The sequence below is a fragment of the Rhinatrema bivittatum genome, chromosome 17, assembly GCF_901001135.1.
Source record: "Rhinatrema bivittatum chromosome 17, aRhiBiv1.1, whole genome shotgun sequence".
Taxonomy (NCBI): Eukaryota; Metazoa; Chordata; class Amphibia; order Gymnophiona; family Rhinatrematidae; genus Rhinatrema; species Rhinatrema bivittatum.
The window spans coordinates 16026904-16042797 of NC_042631.1; the positions used below are offsets into that span (position 1 = coordinate 16026904).

At 41.6% G+C, this 15894-nt stretch overlaps 1 protein-coding gene across 4 annotated transcripts in view; it reads left to right on the forward strand.

Moving 5' to 3' along the window:
* The window catches only part of QSER1 (glutamine and serine rich 1), a 43268-nt gene extending 35187 nt beyond the window's left edge, over nucleotides 1-8081 (forward strand). For all 4 annotated transcript variants that reach the window (XM_029582117.1, XM_029582118.1, XM_029582119.1 and 1 more), the window contains 4 exons: nucleotides 958-1055; nucleotides 3046-3198; nucleotides 5330-5425; nucleotides 6552-8081. In XM_029582117.1, coding sequence (XP_029437977.1) covers nucleotides 958-1055; nucleotides 3046-3198; nucleotides 5330-5425; nucleotides 6552-6692 — 488 coding nt within the window. In that variant the 3' untranslated portion in view covers nucleotides 6693-8081. The remainder of the gene's footprint in view (nucleotides 1-957; nucleotides 1056-3045; nucleotides 3199-5329; nucleotides 5426-6551) is intronic.
* Nucleotides 8082-15894: the final 7813 nt, after the last annotated feature.

Sequence of the window (15894 nt, forward strand, 5' to 3'; positions counted from 1 at the left end):
TTGTTAGTGTCATGGACTGTCCCCTAGCCCTAGGAATATTTGAAAGCAACAGCTATCCTATCCTTGGTCATCTCTTTTCCAAGCTGAAGAGACCTAACTGTTTTAGCCTGCCTTCTTACAGGAACCATTCCATCCTCTTAATCATTGTTGTTGCCTGTGTTTGTTTATTTTGTTTTGACATGACATAACCAGCTACTGGTACATTACTCAGTGTAATTGTATAATGGAGCGATACATAGGCATTATGTTTGTTTAAAAAATGTATAGACCACCCAGTTCAAGGGTCAAGGAGGCTTACAACATAAGTTTAAAATCAGTTGTCCTTTGGGACTGTGGTAGAGTTGCAGCTGGGGTTTAGCAAAGCTGAAATAGCGAGGTCCCCTTCTTTGGAAAGACGGAGGTGTTGGATGACGGTGGCTGTCCTGCTGGGCTAAAGCAGACAGCGGTAAGCGGAAATGGTTTGATTACTGTCAATTTGAGTGGCTCGGATACAGGAGGCTAGCATACTATGTTAGATCAATAAAGCTGCAGCCTCCTATCTCCACGCTTGTCTCCTTGGTATTCATTGATTGTCTGATAGGGGTGGGCCGGGCCGGGTCACTGAGGCTGCCAAATTTTCTTTGTACAGCTTTCTTTCCTTGGGTTAAAAAAAAAAACTTTCAACTTGCATTAATCATTTTTTGAACCATGGCCGATACTTTTGGCATTCTCGGAACAGAAAGGGAGAGGACTGCAGTTGAAGTAGAAGGCGAGCAGGTAGAGGAGTTGATGAGAAGTGCATTTTGTCCCTGGTGAAGGAGTCCTGGAGGGAACCTGAGTATATGTGTAAAATGAAGAGGCATATTAGTAACTGGGGTTGCTTTTCGTTATCTGTGTTCCTAATTGGTCTATATCTTTGTGCCCTTCTTAACACATTGTATCTGATTTTACTTATTTGATTTTGGGCTTCTCTTGTAGATGTGCTGCTTATGCCTCACATGATAAAAATTGATGGCATGTTAAATGACACCAGGAGAAGGCTGCTTTCCAAATTGCACTTGGATAAATCATTCAAGGTATTAAGAAAATGTTAATGCATTCACCAGTCAGTGTCAAAAGGGCCACAAGCAATATCCTATTCCACATATGGCAAATGTGTTAATATGTTGTGGTCTTGTGCTGGAGAAGTGGGAGCTGCGGCTTTGTACTGGTAATCCACGTGCTGATTGTTTTCCTGGAAATTCTGTTTACTATTGCTCTGTATAGATTTTTTGTTTAAATTCAGGGTATTTAACACAGAGCAGTAAATCAAAACCATCACGTTTCCTTTGTTTGATGCTGCTGAGTCCTTTAGGTAAATTTTAAATTGAAAGCAATGGGCAGGAGTACTTCATGAAGAGCCATTGAATAAATAACACACGGCTGTTTGTGCGTACTGCTGCCTGTGCATAACTGTAAACACTCATTCCACTGGGTCTCATCGTCTGATTTATTCTTTGAAAATTATCTACGCAGTTCACATGCTGTGAGTTAGAGCCACTACAGTGGAACTTCTGTAACCACTTATGGAAGTGAAAAAGAAATCCAAATAAATGCTTTAGAATATAAGAATAGCCAAGCTGGGTCAGAGCAGTGGTCCATCTAGGCCAGACTGTGGGCCCCAGAGGGATTAGAGACATCCAACAGGCCCAAACCAGAGCAGCATGCTTTTTTTCTGCAAGTCCCATTTTATGAAACTTGCTGCCTTTGGAGTTCAGATTAGCAGATGATTAGTCTGCATTCAGAAAACAGGGCTTTTCATGAAAACATTTACCTGATTTATTTTGTATAATTGTCTGTGTTTGTTTTAATGTTAGTTGCTGTTTATATTCAGTTGTACACTGCTTTGTAGCCTCACTGGGAGAGGCCATGTATAAATTTACAAATAAAGTTCATCTGAGTATAATTCTGTAGCAGAAGTGCATAAAAAGTGCCCTGCCAGGTCAGACCAAGCATCCTGTCTCCAACAGTGGCCGATCTGAATCTCTAGGAAGTATGTGGCAGATCTCTCTCTCTCTCTCCACACCCCTTTTTCTTAGCGCGGGCATTATCACTGGGTTAAGACTTTTTGATGAATGTAGGTGTTAATCACGGGACATCCAATGAAACTTAAGAGCATAAGAAATTTCCATGCTGGGTCAGACCAAGGGTCCATCAAGCCCAGCATCCTGTTTCCAACAGAGGCCAAAACCCAGGCCACAAGAACCTGGCAATTACCCAAACACCAAGAAGATCCCATGCTACTGATGCAATTAATAGCAGTGGCTATTCCCTAAGTAAAATTGATTAATAACCATTAATGGACTTCTCCTCCAAGAACTTATCCAAACCTTTTTTGAACCCAGCTACACTAACTGCACTAACCACATCCTCTGGCAACAAATTCTAGTAATTTTGGATAGGGTAAACAGCTTGATTTGTGGTTTGTTCTCGTCCACTCATGATTTTGTGGATCTCTTACGTCCCTCCTCTTTTCAAGCTAAAATGCCCTGACTTTTCCAACATTTCTTCGTATGAGAGACGTCTCAATCCTCCCTCTTCTGTTTGACCTCTGTATCTTCTCTAGCTCTGCCACATCCTTGTAAGAAATGGGCTGACCGGAGCTACACGAATATCTAATATGGTCGCCTCAGAAATAGATGAAATGCATTTCACTACTCACCTTTCCAATAAAGCTCAAGGTGGTTTACAGCAAAGTAAAAGTTTCTCACGTCAAATTATCCTGTGTGACTAACCAGTATCTGCCTCTCCCCTGAGGGGAGTCCCAGGATCTATCTCTCTCCTAACTGCTTTCACAGTTTATTTTGTGGTGTTTAAAAAGTAAATAAGGGCCTTGGTTCTCTGCTTCTTTGTTAGGTGGTAGAAAGGTTTATTGATGCACAGCATGGAGCTGCTTCAGATGCTTCCCCTCAATCCTTTGGCTTAGGTAGCAGCCTGCAAAGGCAGTGAAGCCCTGGACCCAGAGGCCTGAGGTTTTTCTGACCCATAGAAGGTGCACTAATTATGTGTCCTTTTTCTGTTTGTAAGCGTGCCTTGGACAGCTTTCCTAACCTGACGGTGATTTCTCGTGAAACTAAAACAAAAAATGGAGGCAGTGTTATTTCTAAAATCAAAATGACGGGCAAAACTTATAACAAACAAACACTGCGAATATCTAAAACAAACCCGAAGATGTGCCAGGTGAGTGGTCAGCAGCAGGGCTAAGAATGTATGGTGACTTTATCCTGTTGCCTAACCTCCCCTTCCTCTTCTATGTTTGGTACTGTGTGCAGTTGGGACCATCTTCCTCTGACACATCATAAAATTATATATATATATATTAAAGAAGGTGCAGACATAAAAGTTGAAGGTGCTGTAGAACGATAGGTATTATTCCTATTGTCTTACTGTTTAAGTAGAGACCTTCACTTCCATTTATACATTATTTTCTTGGGAATTTCAGTGTTTATTGCATAAAGAACAAATTATATTCAGCCAGAAAAATGACAATCATTTTTTGTACTGATTTCTCATTTTTGTTTTTGTTGTAAAACACTGATGCATTTCTGGGGAAAATTAAAAACTAAGGTCCTTATGTTTGTCAGATTGTTCTGTAGCTTTGGCTTAGCTCATGGCCCTGTCTGCCCTCTGTAACAGTTTTAAAACAGTTACACTGGTAACATCTAATAAAGTACAGTCCAAACGAGTTGGGTTAACAAATAAGTACACATTTTATAGTTAATGTTTATTTTTTATCTAGCCCAGAGTACAAGATGGAACTGTACTGTTGGGAAAAGCGTTGTAATGTAACAGAGCCTGGAGGGACACCCAAAGTGTTCAGCCTTGTCTGATGCTCACTGTCGCCTTGTCTGACACTCACTGTCACCGTTATTTCTCGCTCCCCGTGTCGGAATTGGTTTAAGGTGTATACTGATGTATTTTTTCCTGCTTCAGACATCTTGTAGCACCAGTGTACCTCATTATGCTCATGTAATAACTATATGAAATATTTTATAAGTTCAGGAAAAGCCAACATTGAAGAGCAATGTGCTTTCCAAACCCTTGTTTTCCTGTAGGTACAGAATATCTTCCTTTTTTTTGTGTGTGTTTTTAGCTTTGTCTGTCTGTCTTTCTACAAGCCCTGATCATGTCAGTCCTGCTGGGAGCTGTCAGACCCGGGGCAGTGAAGGAAATTCAGGGACACGGTTTTATGAGTGGCAGTAGGCCGTGCCTTTCTAAAGCCACAGTCTCTGCCCCTGACCGTAACTTTGTCTGTCCAGTATGCAGGTGAAACTCATGAGTCAAAATCCTGTTTGACGACATAAAAATCCGTGTGTTTGGTAAACCTGGAGAGAGTAATCCAAATAGTTTCCACAAAAACGGGCTGTTTGAAAAACACCCAGCCTCACTGACCTGCATCATTTTACCCACATACCTTCCCTCTCCTGACCTCAGGAACCCCTCCAAGGAGTAACGCGTGTAGTTAGCATGCGCCGATTTAAAAATCTCATTTGCAAAAACAGGTGCACGTGTCTTGCGGGGACTCTTTCCTAGGGATAAAAGGTATCTGTAGAGTTTGTGGTGGATGCAGCTACTTGATTAGTGCCCTCTAAATACGATAATTTATATCGTAACCCTTTCTTTTTGCTGAAATTGTTTTGGCTGGTGGTTTCTGTCTGTACCTGTGGTTCTAGTAGTCCATGCATCTTTTGTAAGTTGCATGCTGTCTCTTATTTTCCAGAAAGCCCTGAATCAGCCTGTCTAATGGCCAGTTTGTACTGTGTCTATGAGTATGTTGTAGAAAATATTAAATTATGGACTTTACCCAGGTGAAACGTCCCCCCCACAATGTGAGTAACATGTGATTAAAAAGGCACTTCCCGTGGCCGTGTCTTGTCAGGGGAGTAAACACCTGTATATTTTTTCAATTGTGCAGGTCTTTTACCCTTGGGCTTAAGTATAAGGGCGGTTTATACCCATGCACCTTGTAGATCAGGGTGTGCTCGAGTGCTGCAGGTCAGTCAGATTTTCAAGAGATGCACGCTGAATATTCATGAAAGAGATTTGCATGCAGTGGCTTGTGGCACTAGAGAGCCGGAGTTGCCTTCCCCCTGTTGTAAGTAATTCTCAAAGGCAAATTGCCCTTATTTCTTCCCTGGGTAAGAAAAAAACCTCCTCTGCCTACTTTACAACAGCGTGGGCTACTGAACCTGTAGCGATGGCCTTTAAATTGTTACTTGTTTCTGAATGAAATGGTGTTAATATTTTGTGTTAGAGTTTGCAGTTTTTCAGATGTAACAGGAATGACCCTAAAATGATTTTTTGCTCACAGGAGTTTGCTGTGGACCCCGAGAGAATCCATTTGTGCTCGTTATATCATTCACTCCATCATTATAAATACCACGTGTACCTGAGGTGCAAGGAGGAGGTGAGTGCAGGGCTGAATTAGCCGAGGCAGGTGGCGATGCCACCCGGCAGTACCAGACAGCTGAGAGCGCTTCTGCTGTGCTGAGCAGGGGTGAGGATTGCCTCGTGAGCCCCCTCCAAGCACTAGCACAGGCTGCTTCCTCTTCTGTAAATTCTCATATTTTCTCTTAAAAGCTGCTTCTCCGTCTCAGTAGCCCCCAAGCAGCACTTTTCTGTTCTTTTCCCAAAAAAAGGGGGAGAACATTTTTCTTCAGCAGGTCCAAGATCAAAGCCACCGTGAGTGGTTTTGAGGACATTTTATTTTTTTATTTGATCTTATATTCAAAGTAATTCCCTGTCCGCAGTGGGCTCACAATCTTAAGTTTGAAGGGTAAAGTGACTTGCCCTAAGTTACAAGGGATTTGAACCCTGGTTTCACTGATTCGTAGCCTGCTGCTCTGACCACTAGGCTGCTAGCCCACTCCTGTATTTGGGGTAGGAAAATGTCCATCACCGATGGACGGTGGCCTGTGCTACCACTGCCTAGGGACCAGATCACAACCAGGCCAACTGTTAACGATCCCTGCGTTCCCAAAAATCAAGGGCCCGGAAAAGGGAGGAACTGCTTAAGTCTCAAGAGAAGCCCCGGTCTGTCCTCTTTCCCCCAGTGCAGCTTTGTCTGTCTTCCTGGGAACGAGCAGGAGCTCCTCCAAAGTTTCTCTCCCTTTGCTGGAACAGGATAAATCCTCGGGGGGGGGGGTCGAGTAATATGCAGAATGCATTGAGAGCAGAAGTGCCACTCTGCGGAGCTGTTGGAACAAGGGCTACGTCTGGAGACAGCAGGTCCTGTTTGCTCTTTGGTACCTCTCACATCTAATCAGTCCCCTATTCAAATTTTGCAGAGCCCAGATAAAAGATTATTCTTGCTGAAATCTGTGCTAAGAACACTGGCATGCTGTGTAATGAAATATTCCCTGCCTGGGCTTCTGGCCACAACCTTTTTCTAGCTGGTGTTTGTCACATGAGAGAAGTTAAACTAAGGGTAGATAACGTCAGCTGCGCTTTATCTTTGAATTGACATTTGCTATTGTACTTTTGGGGAATGAGGATTAATGCCTCAGACTGATGTATAATTTTCCTCTCTTAAGGTCCTTTCCCTTCAAAAGGGAAACCGAGACCTGAGGCAGGAGCAGATACTGCAGCTGTGCATGAAGAATCGGAAGTGGTTGGAGGAGCTCTTTGAAAAGTTTGGCGACCTTTTGAATCACGTGCAGCAGAAATGCTTGTGAGCCCGTGCTTCTCGGGGACAGAAAGCAAACCCGGCTTGGAACAAGCTTCCACTTCACCGACGAGGACAGCGTGGTGCTCTCACAGTCTCCTGTCGCAACAGGGCTGAAACCACCACCACCACCACCACATTTGTATCGTTCCCGTGCTTTTCTTAGGAATGATTTCTATTTTTTAATTGGGAGGGGGACGCTGGGTTTTATTTTCACAAACCTGTTTTGTTTTTTGTTTTGGTTTTTTTTGTTTTTTTGACAAGTGATAAAGCATGCACTAAACATCAATGATTTTTCCTTTTTCCTGGAAATCTCGTGTCTCTGGGTGAGCATTGGAAAGGTTAATGTTGGGAGAGCAGGAAGGAAGCGTCTCAGCGTTTTTATATTTGTCTGGCCCCAGAATTTACAAACGTGTACATTTGTAGGTGGAGCTGGCGTGACATCACTGGCGATGAAATGTGTACCAGTGCAGTGGTGCTCTCTGCTTTATGGACTCCTTTTATTATTATAATGTTCAGGAGACTGGACATGGAGTTGGTGCAATCCTATGACTGCTTTTTGTGTCAAATTATATTGTAAACAATGACCTAAACTATTTTCCCTGTTTTGAAGAAAGCTATTTTCCTTTGTACTGTGTTTTTTTCCTTTTGAAAAATTTCAATTGTACATTTTATCTCACTAATAGTTGTATTTTTCACAGAGAAAATATTGTGGTTAGAATTGTTTCATGTATCTTTGTAATACACTTTTCATTGTTTTCCATAACTCCTTTTCAATTATATGTTGATTTCATATTGTACACTATATATTTTGAAGTAGAATTTATTTTTTTTTTGTTTAGACTGGTTTTTCTTCAGTCTTAACCAGAACATCATATTTAGAATAGCTTTGTCTTTTAAGTGTAGTTGTGTTATACACTGCAGTTATTTTCTGATACATGAAAATAAATTTCTTACTAAACATTTGATTAACCAAGAGTTTTTACATGAAAGTCACAGGAGGCTGCATTTTGGAGTGGATTGTTGACTTAAGTAGCAGGTTTGCAGTGTTAAACACAGCTGACATCATTCTTGGAGCTGGCCACGGCAGACCCTAGAAAATACAGTTGGATGTGGTTAATCCCTGCTCGCGCTATCCAGTGTATGCATAGCCAGCAGCTTAATATGAAGCCTTTTAAAAATCCAAATAATCAGACTGTATATTCTTTGACTCTCCTCTGGCCTGCACCTTTTGGACTTATGTTCGCCCTGATTTTTCTTCCATTGCCCATCAGGTAGCAGCATCAGTAGTCTGAGACTATGAATGTAGCAGCATCACTAGTGCATTTCTTTTGTTCTGAATACCATGCCTTACTCTTTTTGGAAAAAAAAAAATACAGATATTTACTTCAGTCATCCAGTACAGTGTGTCCTTTGTCTTGGTTTTAATGTTACACGTTCTCCTATAATTTACATAAAATGTTCTGTCTTTATTGCTTCATGTAGTACTGTATTTGCAACAGACGAAGCGGAGATATTGCTTATGAGCCAAATGTGGCTTACGCAGTCTCCACGTTCCAAATCTTGGCTTATGTTAATGCACAAAAATAAATGAAAATACGGTGACCATGAAAGGAGAAATTTCTGAAATTTAAAACCGAATTTTCAGATTAGTGTTTGAAAAGTTTTTAGTGTTCCAGTTGCCATACAGTAAACACTGAAGAATTTAAAGTTCCCTGTACGTACCGGATCAGTCCAGACTCCTGGGTTTTGCCTCCACACCAGCAGGTGGAGACAGAGCCAAACTTGTCAGGCTCCGCATATGTACCAGGGTGCCACCCACAGCCTGTCAGTATATCTCTGTCTCCTGCAGGTGCCGGGTGCTTAACCCACGGTCTCTACTGATCTGGATTGGCCATACACTAAACACTGAAGAATTTAAAGTTCCTAAGTGAGCCATCTTTACAGTACCCAGAAGTACTAGATTTGAGGATGATAATTTCATATGGGCTAGGAGAAAACTAATTATTTTAGCATTTCGCTCCTTGTCCTCTTTCCTCGTAAGCCTTTAGTAGAATGGCAAAAGTGTATTGTTCTGGTGAAATCTGGCAGTGGACAGACCTGCTGAGATCCATGCACATGATCCAAATGTTTTCTGATATCAGTTCTATGCCTCGTGCCATCTTTCCACAAAGAATTTCCTCCATGACTGAAGTGATGTTGAATGTTTCCTCTTACTTTTTGTTGGTCCTGGTTGTAGGCTGAACACAGTATGAAAGTTAATGCACTCTGCTTCTAGAGGTAACAGGTCTGTATGTATAAAAAGTGTATATGTAGGCATTCCATTACAGAATCTCTAAGGATAAGTCTTCTGCATCTGGTCACCAAGGCTGCTGGTGATATTTAAAAAAAATAATAATAATAATAAAACAAATTATAAATTTGTATTTCATTGCAGTTATTTTTGGATACATGAAAAGAACTATTAAACATGATGATGTTATCAATTTAACTGCTAAAGTTAAATTAACAGCATTTTGAAAAATAGATGCTAAGAAGTATGGCCACTCCTGGATCTTTATTCCTTTTCAGACTGGCAGGACCTACACAGCCATCAATTCAAACACATTCTTGTGGCAGATTAAGTTGCTCTTCTTAAATGCATTAAAGAAATCATTTTAATGGAACAAGTTAGTGTTCGGTGGTTTATTATAGATGATGGATACCTTCTATAAGTTTGGAAAATAGTTTTCTAAATAGAAACAAGAATAGAGTCACTAAAAATGTGGTTTCCCCCTGAACGTCTGTACATCAGAGCAACAAAATGAAGGGTTTATTCTGTCATTACACTATAAAAGTTGTTTGGGTTTTTTTTTGTAAAATAAAATGCTCCATTGTTGAAGTAAAACAATAAGAATCAGGCTGACCCTATATCTTGTCATAATGTGATGCCGGTACACAAGTCCTTCCACTGCACTGGGTCATGATGCATTCTTTCCAGTTTTAAAACTCATAACCATGCTGTTATCCCATTTATTTCTATGGAAGTTCACCACTGCATAATTCATAATTTAAAAATATGTATACTGCACCATAAACAAAAGTCAGAGTAGTTTACAATAAAATCATCCATAAAAAAAAAATAATCACCCTCTTCACTACTAAACCCTTTTAACCCTGCAACAACACCCACTGAAGCACTCGGGAGCAGGAGAAAGCCTTGACATGTTTCTGGAATTTTGGAAAGCTCAGTTCTGACTCCACTGCAATTGGTAACACAATCAGAGTTGTGGAGCTATGGTAGTAAAGGTTCCCCTACAAAAATGCTGCAACCAAAATCCATATCCCATTGAAACTCCTGCAAAGACCACAAGGCCTGACCTGGCACCTACCATTCCAACTTATCATACAACTACTTTGGACCATTACTGTGCAAACAGCAAAAACCACCGTTAGCAACTTCAGCTTTATGCTTTCCAGCACCAGTAACCAATTAAGGGTGGAACAGCTTTCGCGTTTCTACTGATGCCGCAGATTAACCTAGCAATCTGCATCCCTCTCAACAAAACATTATAATAATCTAACACCCTGAGAATTAGAGATGAAACCACGGTCCAGAAAGCAAAATCATTTAAATGGGGCTTCGGTTGCTACTATTGTACTTGCAAGTAGGCAGGCTGGGCCACCTGAGAAACATGGTACCAAAGAGAAACTGGATTCTGTGACACCCCCCCCTCGCCAAATTTGTAACACTAGCTGAAATCTTTATAATAGAGCCATCCAATACAGGCTGTACCCACCCAGCTTTCCAAGCCATCAAGAACCTCCCTATGCCAAGAATTTCAGTTTTGGCCTTCTTCAAAACCAGTTTACTAGCATTCATCCAACAAGTGACCTTTGTCAAATAGTTGCTAACAGATCAACAGTTGCAGCTCCAGTATGCTCGACTCAATAGGCACCAGAAATTGGATGTCACCTGCATGTTTGAGCTATTATTAGTTTTTAAGTTTTATTTTCATGATTCTCTTAGTCATTTTAGCTGTTTAATAAATGTATTTGTTTTTTATGAGTTATACTTTTCCCAGTGTTACTTAAATATCAAGGTAAATAACTATGTGAATGTCAAACAGTTCTAAACATATTTTGTATACCGTTGTGATGTGATTTACGAATGACGGTATAGAAAAGCTTTTAAATAAATAAAAATAGACAATATATGCAAGTGACATCCAACTCCCAAAAAAGATCAACTACAGGCCCCCATAAAAATGTTCAAACAAGAGTGAAAGGCAGAGGCCCTGAGGAAACCCCATCTAGGCTATCACCTGCCCACTCAAACCCCACCTATTCACATCCTTCCAGCATATGAAACGTGCAGGAAACGTCAGCAGGATCAAAAATACTGCCCAACCCGCATCAAGGTAGTAAAAGACATCCGCTAAGAACATTATTACCACTTCTGGGCCATAATAAAGGCTTCTTAACTAATTTAGCGAACAGAAATCTAAATCCTTCTGGGGTTAAGATTGTGGATAATTTAAAAAAAAAAAATCAGATGGCTAGTATTTTTTTTAATACTATGTGCAGACAGTGAGAATTTACAAAAGTGCCCAAATGAATATCTGTGGACAGGTGAAGTAAACACATTCCATCGTGATTCTCCCAGTACTAGAATATGATCAATTTCTGTGCTTATTCCATGTTTTCATGCCATATCTAAATTTTACCCTTCTCACGGTGTCTATAGACATCTGATGAAAGGTAAATTTTGAAAACATTTTATTTGGGCCTCTGATGAAATGCTTTTAGAATTTATATATGATGATATGCAGGAAAGAGTCTCATTAAATTACTCTGTGTACTCGTGACTGGCAACATAATATAAAGCAGGAAGATAGAAAATTGCCAAGATTGAAAAATGAAAGGTATTGGGAAAAATATCACGTATGTACTGTTGTCATGCTTTATTGAACTTAAGACTGAGCTGTCGAGATAAAAGGGTTTACAGAACGTAGCTTGGAAATATGCTTCGTCCAACTAGTGCTGCACTACATGAATATGAGCTTTGTATTCCGTGTCCCTGAAACGAAAGGCATTTCTGCTATAAGCAAGTGCACTCGTTTTGCAATAGACTTATTGTTGTTTAAAAACGAAACCTACATAAATATTCATGTGCTGCATAGCTCTATGTGTGGGCATAGTCCTTTTTGTTTAAATTTTCTTCTTTCATGCTAATGTTGTAAGCTTTTTTATTTTAGAAGGAAAATGGAAGCAAAATTTGCAAATGTATATTTCTTATGCGTTCTGTTTATATTTTAGACACTGTATGCCTCATTTCTTTTTGTGTTTTCTACCTTCTGTTGCTTAGAACCATCTGGTTATGTCTCCAGTTGTCAATATTACTAAACACAAGTTTGATAGATAATTCAGTCATATGAACTTGAAACAATTTTTTTTTTTTTTAATCCCAATAGCATACCAACCTACTGGGGCTATTCCAGTGCATGCAGCCAGCTCAGGGGTGGGTGGATGGCTTGGTGTTTCTTTTCATGTGCCTGGTCTCTCTGGCAGGAAGAGAAGGAATAATGTTAATACAGAAACAGAGGGCGGGGAAAAAGGCATTTGATGGAATCTATCCACACAAATACATTTTTTAGTTTATAGACTAGTTTGACTTCAAGCAATCTGGTTACATAGAATAGTATTTGACATGCACATCGCTGTACTTAATAGGCAGATATGGATAAGGCACAAGCAATTGGGCTGAAGATAAGTATAGCATAAATTGTTTTAATTTGCACATTAAAAATTAGTAAAGTTTTAAGGAAAAGTACTCTGTAAAAATGATCTGTATGAACTGACCAGTGATGAAAGCAGTGTGTGCCGATGGAGACTATACCAGTTATGAGGTCATGAATACATATTCCTGTTTGAGTATGCAATACTGGTGAAAAGGTGGTCCTATGCACACAATGAGGCCAATATTCAAATAGCCAGAAAACGGAGAACCTCTCTGGCGACAGTTAGCTGGATAAGTTAATTTGGGTATTCAGTGGGGAAAAGTCCAGTGCATATATTGGATTAAAGTTATGCAGCTAACCGTGGCCGGATAACTTTAAACCTAACCAGATATTTTATGAATATCTCCAGTTAGATGTAAAGTTAGTTGGCTATGGTTAGCTGGTTAAGTGGCGCTGTACCATTTAAAAAAAAAAAAGAAAAGCTTGTCAGCTCAGTGGCCTAAATGACAAATCCCTCCAACCTACAGCAAATAAGCCTACTGGGCCAAGCATCCCTAAATCCCTCTAAAAAGACTGAAATAAAAAAAAAAAAAGAGAGAGGTCTGGAGCCAGCTTGCCCCCCTCTCAACCCCTGTTCCTCTCTCCACGCTTGTAGCGTTTGATGACTTCCCTCCTAACCCCAATCCTCTTGGTACTTTCTAGCTGTGAACTCTTCAGTCCGGATTGTGATAGCCCGGGCCCGACGCTACGCTGGAAGAACGGGCTTCACTCTTAGGCTTCCAGCGTTGCGACTGCAGAGCCGGGCTAGAGAGCTTACAGATAAAATGTACTAGGAGTCTGAGAAGGGGCAGATCAGCTCCAGACCCTTTCTTATTTAATTTTTAGAGAGGTTTGGGGGAGGGGGGCTGTTGTGCAGGCTTTTTCGGTGTGGCAGCACCACCTAACTGATTATATTCTTTTAAATAGTGCTGGTTCAGGCTAAAATTAGTTAAGCCCAAGTAACTCATTTGACTAACTCCAAATATCTGAGTTAGCCGTATTATTTAGTTGGCCAACTCAACTCCACCCCGGAATGGCCCCAGCAGGCCCCTATCTTATTCTGCTAAATCTTAGCCAGATAAGTCATTTTCTAGATAACCTTTAGCTGTCTAAGCAAGGGAAATGGTCAAAACTTGCCATTTACATGGATATCTTGTGAGTTATCTGTTTAAATAGTTTTGACTATTGGCATCATAGAATGTTGACTTCAACTAAAGACCACAACACCCATCCAGACAAATCTCGCTTCCCTTTCTATTCCAATACTGCAGACCTCCTTGATCCTCTGTGCTTATCCCAAGCTTTATTGAATTAACTGGGTTAATTCCGAAGAAAGGCTAATAAAAATCCACACCATATAACAATGTACCAGCAAGAGAAGGGGCACTGGAAATTTCAGCTGTCCAAAGCTATTTGCCTTTGCCATCTTGAATTCTATAATCCCAACGACTTTAAGCAAGATTTCATAAGTCAAGGAGTTAGCTGCATGTACCCTTCTAAGAGCTGACAGCAGCTGCACTGTTACAATTAGACGCTTTGTATGTGCTTGTTTTTCAACATTTTTTAATGATGCAATGAAATTTCATCACTGTGGTCCTTTTGTGATCAAATTACTTTTGTATCTTGTTACTGCGCATCTCAACTTAATAATAGCAGCAGCAGCAGCAGCCACTTATCTGGATTGATGACAGAATCTCCCCAGCAGCCTGCTATATAATCCCAAAACAAATACCGAAGGTAAGGGCTTCAATCAAACAAAAAATGTTAATGATTTGCAGCCCATAAGCTTAGGCACAATCACCAGAGTTGCAATCTTCTACCAGCCTATATCCTACTACCATAATTATTTCTCTGTATATTTTTCATATTTTTTTTTTGTATGCAATTTAAAAATTACCAGTAGCCTGTGTCTCCGTGGCTGTCTACATCGTTTATGATGCCAGCAGATCATTAACATTTTTTGTTTGATGAGACCCTTACCTTCACAATGGGGTACATTTTCAAAAACAGCGCGCGTACATTTGTTCGCGCACCACGCGCAAACAAAAGTACGCTGGATTTTATAAGATACGTGCGTAGCCGCACATATCTTATAAAATCCGGGGTCGGCGCACGCAAGGGGGTGCACATTTGTGCAACCTGCGCGCGCCGACCCCGGCACATGCTGCCTGTTCCCTCTGCCTCCCCTCACCTTCCCCTCCCTAACCCACCCACCCCCCCCCCGGCCCTATCTAAACCCCCCCTACCTTTGTCGGCAGATTTACGCCTGCCTCTGGCAGGCGTAAATCTGCGCACGCCAGCGGTAGATTTTTAAAAACGGCGCGTTCGCGTACTTTTGTTCGTGCTCCAGGCGCAAACAAAAGTACGCTGGATTTTAGCAGATACGCGCGTAGCCGCACGTATCTGCTAAAATCCAGGATCAGCGCAAGCAAGGCTGCCGATTTTGGGCAGCCGGCGCGCGCCGAGCCGCACAGCCTGCCTCCGTTCCCTCCGAGGCCGCTCCGAAATCGGAGCGGCCTCGGAGGGAACTCTCTTTTGCCCTCCCCTCACCTTCCCCTCCCTTCCTCTACTTAACCCACCCCCCCCCGGCCCTATTTAAACCCCCCCCCCCCACCTTTGTCCGGGGATTTACGCCTCCCGGAGGGAGAAGTAAATCCCCGCGTGCCAGCGGGCCGCTAGCGCGCCGAGATGCAACCCGGGGGCAGTTCCGGAGGGTGCGACCACGCCCCAGGACCGCCCCGGGCCGAAACCATGCCCCCGGGCCCGCCCCCGAAACGCCGCGTCGATCGGCCACGCCCCCGACAAAAAACAAGTCCCGGGGCTCTGCGCGCACCGGCAGGCCTATGGAAAATAGGCGCGCCGGCGCGCAAGGCCCTGCTCACGTAAATCCTCCCGGATTTACGCGAGCAGGGCTTTTAAAATCCGCCCCTTTAGTTATTTATTTATTGGTTTTTTATATACCGCAGCTCATCAAAAATATCACGTCGGTGTACAAGGAACAAGAACATACGCCAGGGCGTTAGACATTAAACAATTTAGAACATATGTAGGTAACAAAATAACATGCAAAATAAGGAAGTTAACGTGTAAACGTATGCCAAATTTAAGTTACTGGAATCAATTAAGCCTGATACTTCACTTTCAATGCATATCCAGAGAAGCTCTCTGCTTCAACGGCAGGGGGAAATGAAGAAAAGTGGATATATATTCATATAACAACCTACAAGGACTGAATTGCACAGGCTGGGTAAACAAATAAGCGTGGGAGTAGCTTGCATATTGTGGCGGTTACTACCCCTAACCAATTAAGCTAGATACTTCACTTAGAAGCAGTCAAGCACTGCTCTCTACATTAATGGCAGGGGTGGAAGGGAAATAGAACCTAAAGGTTACTAAAGACCAAGAGTAACAGATAAGCATGAGAGAGAAAATAAATTAAAAAAAAGTGCGAAA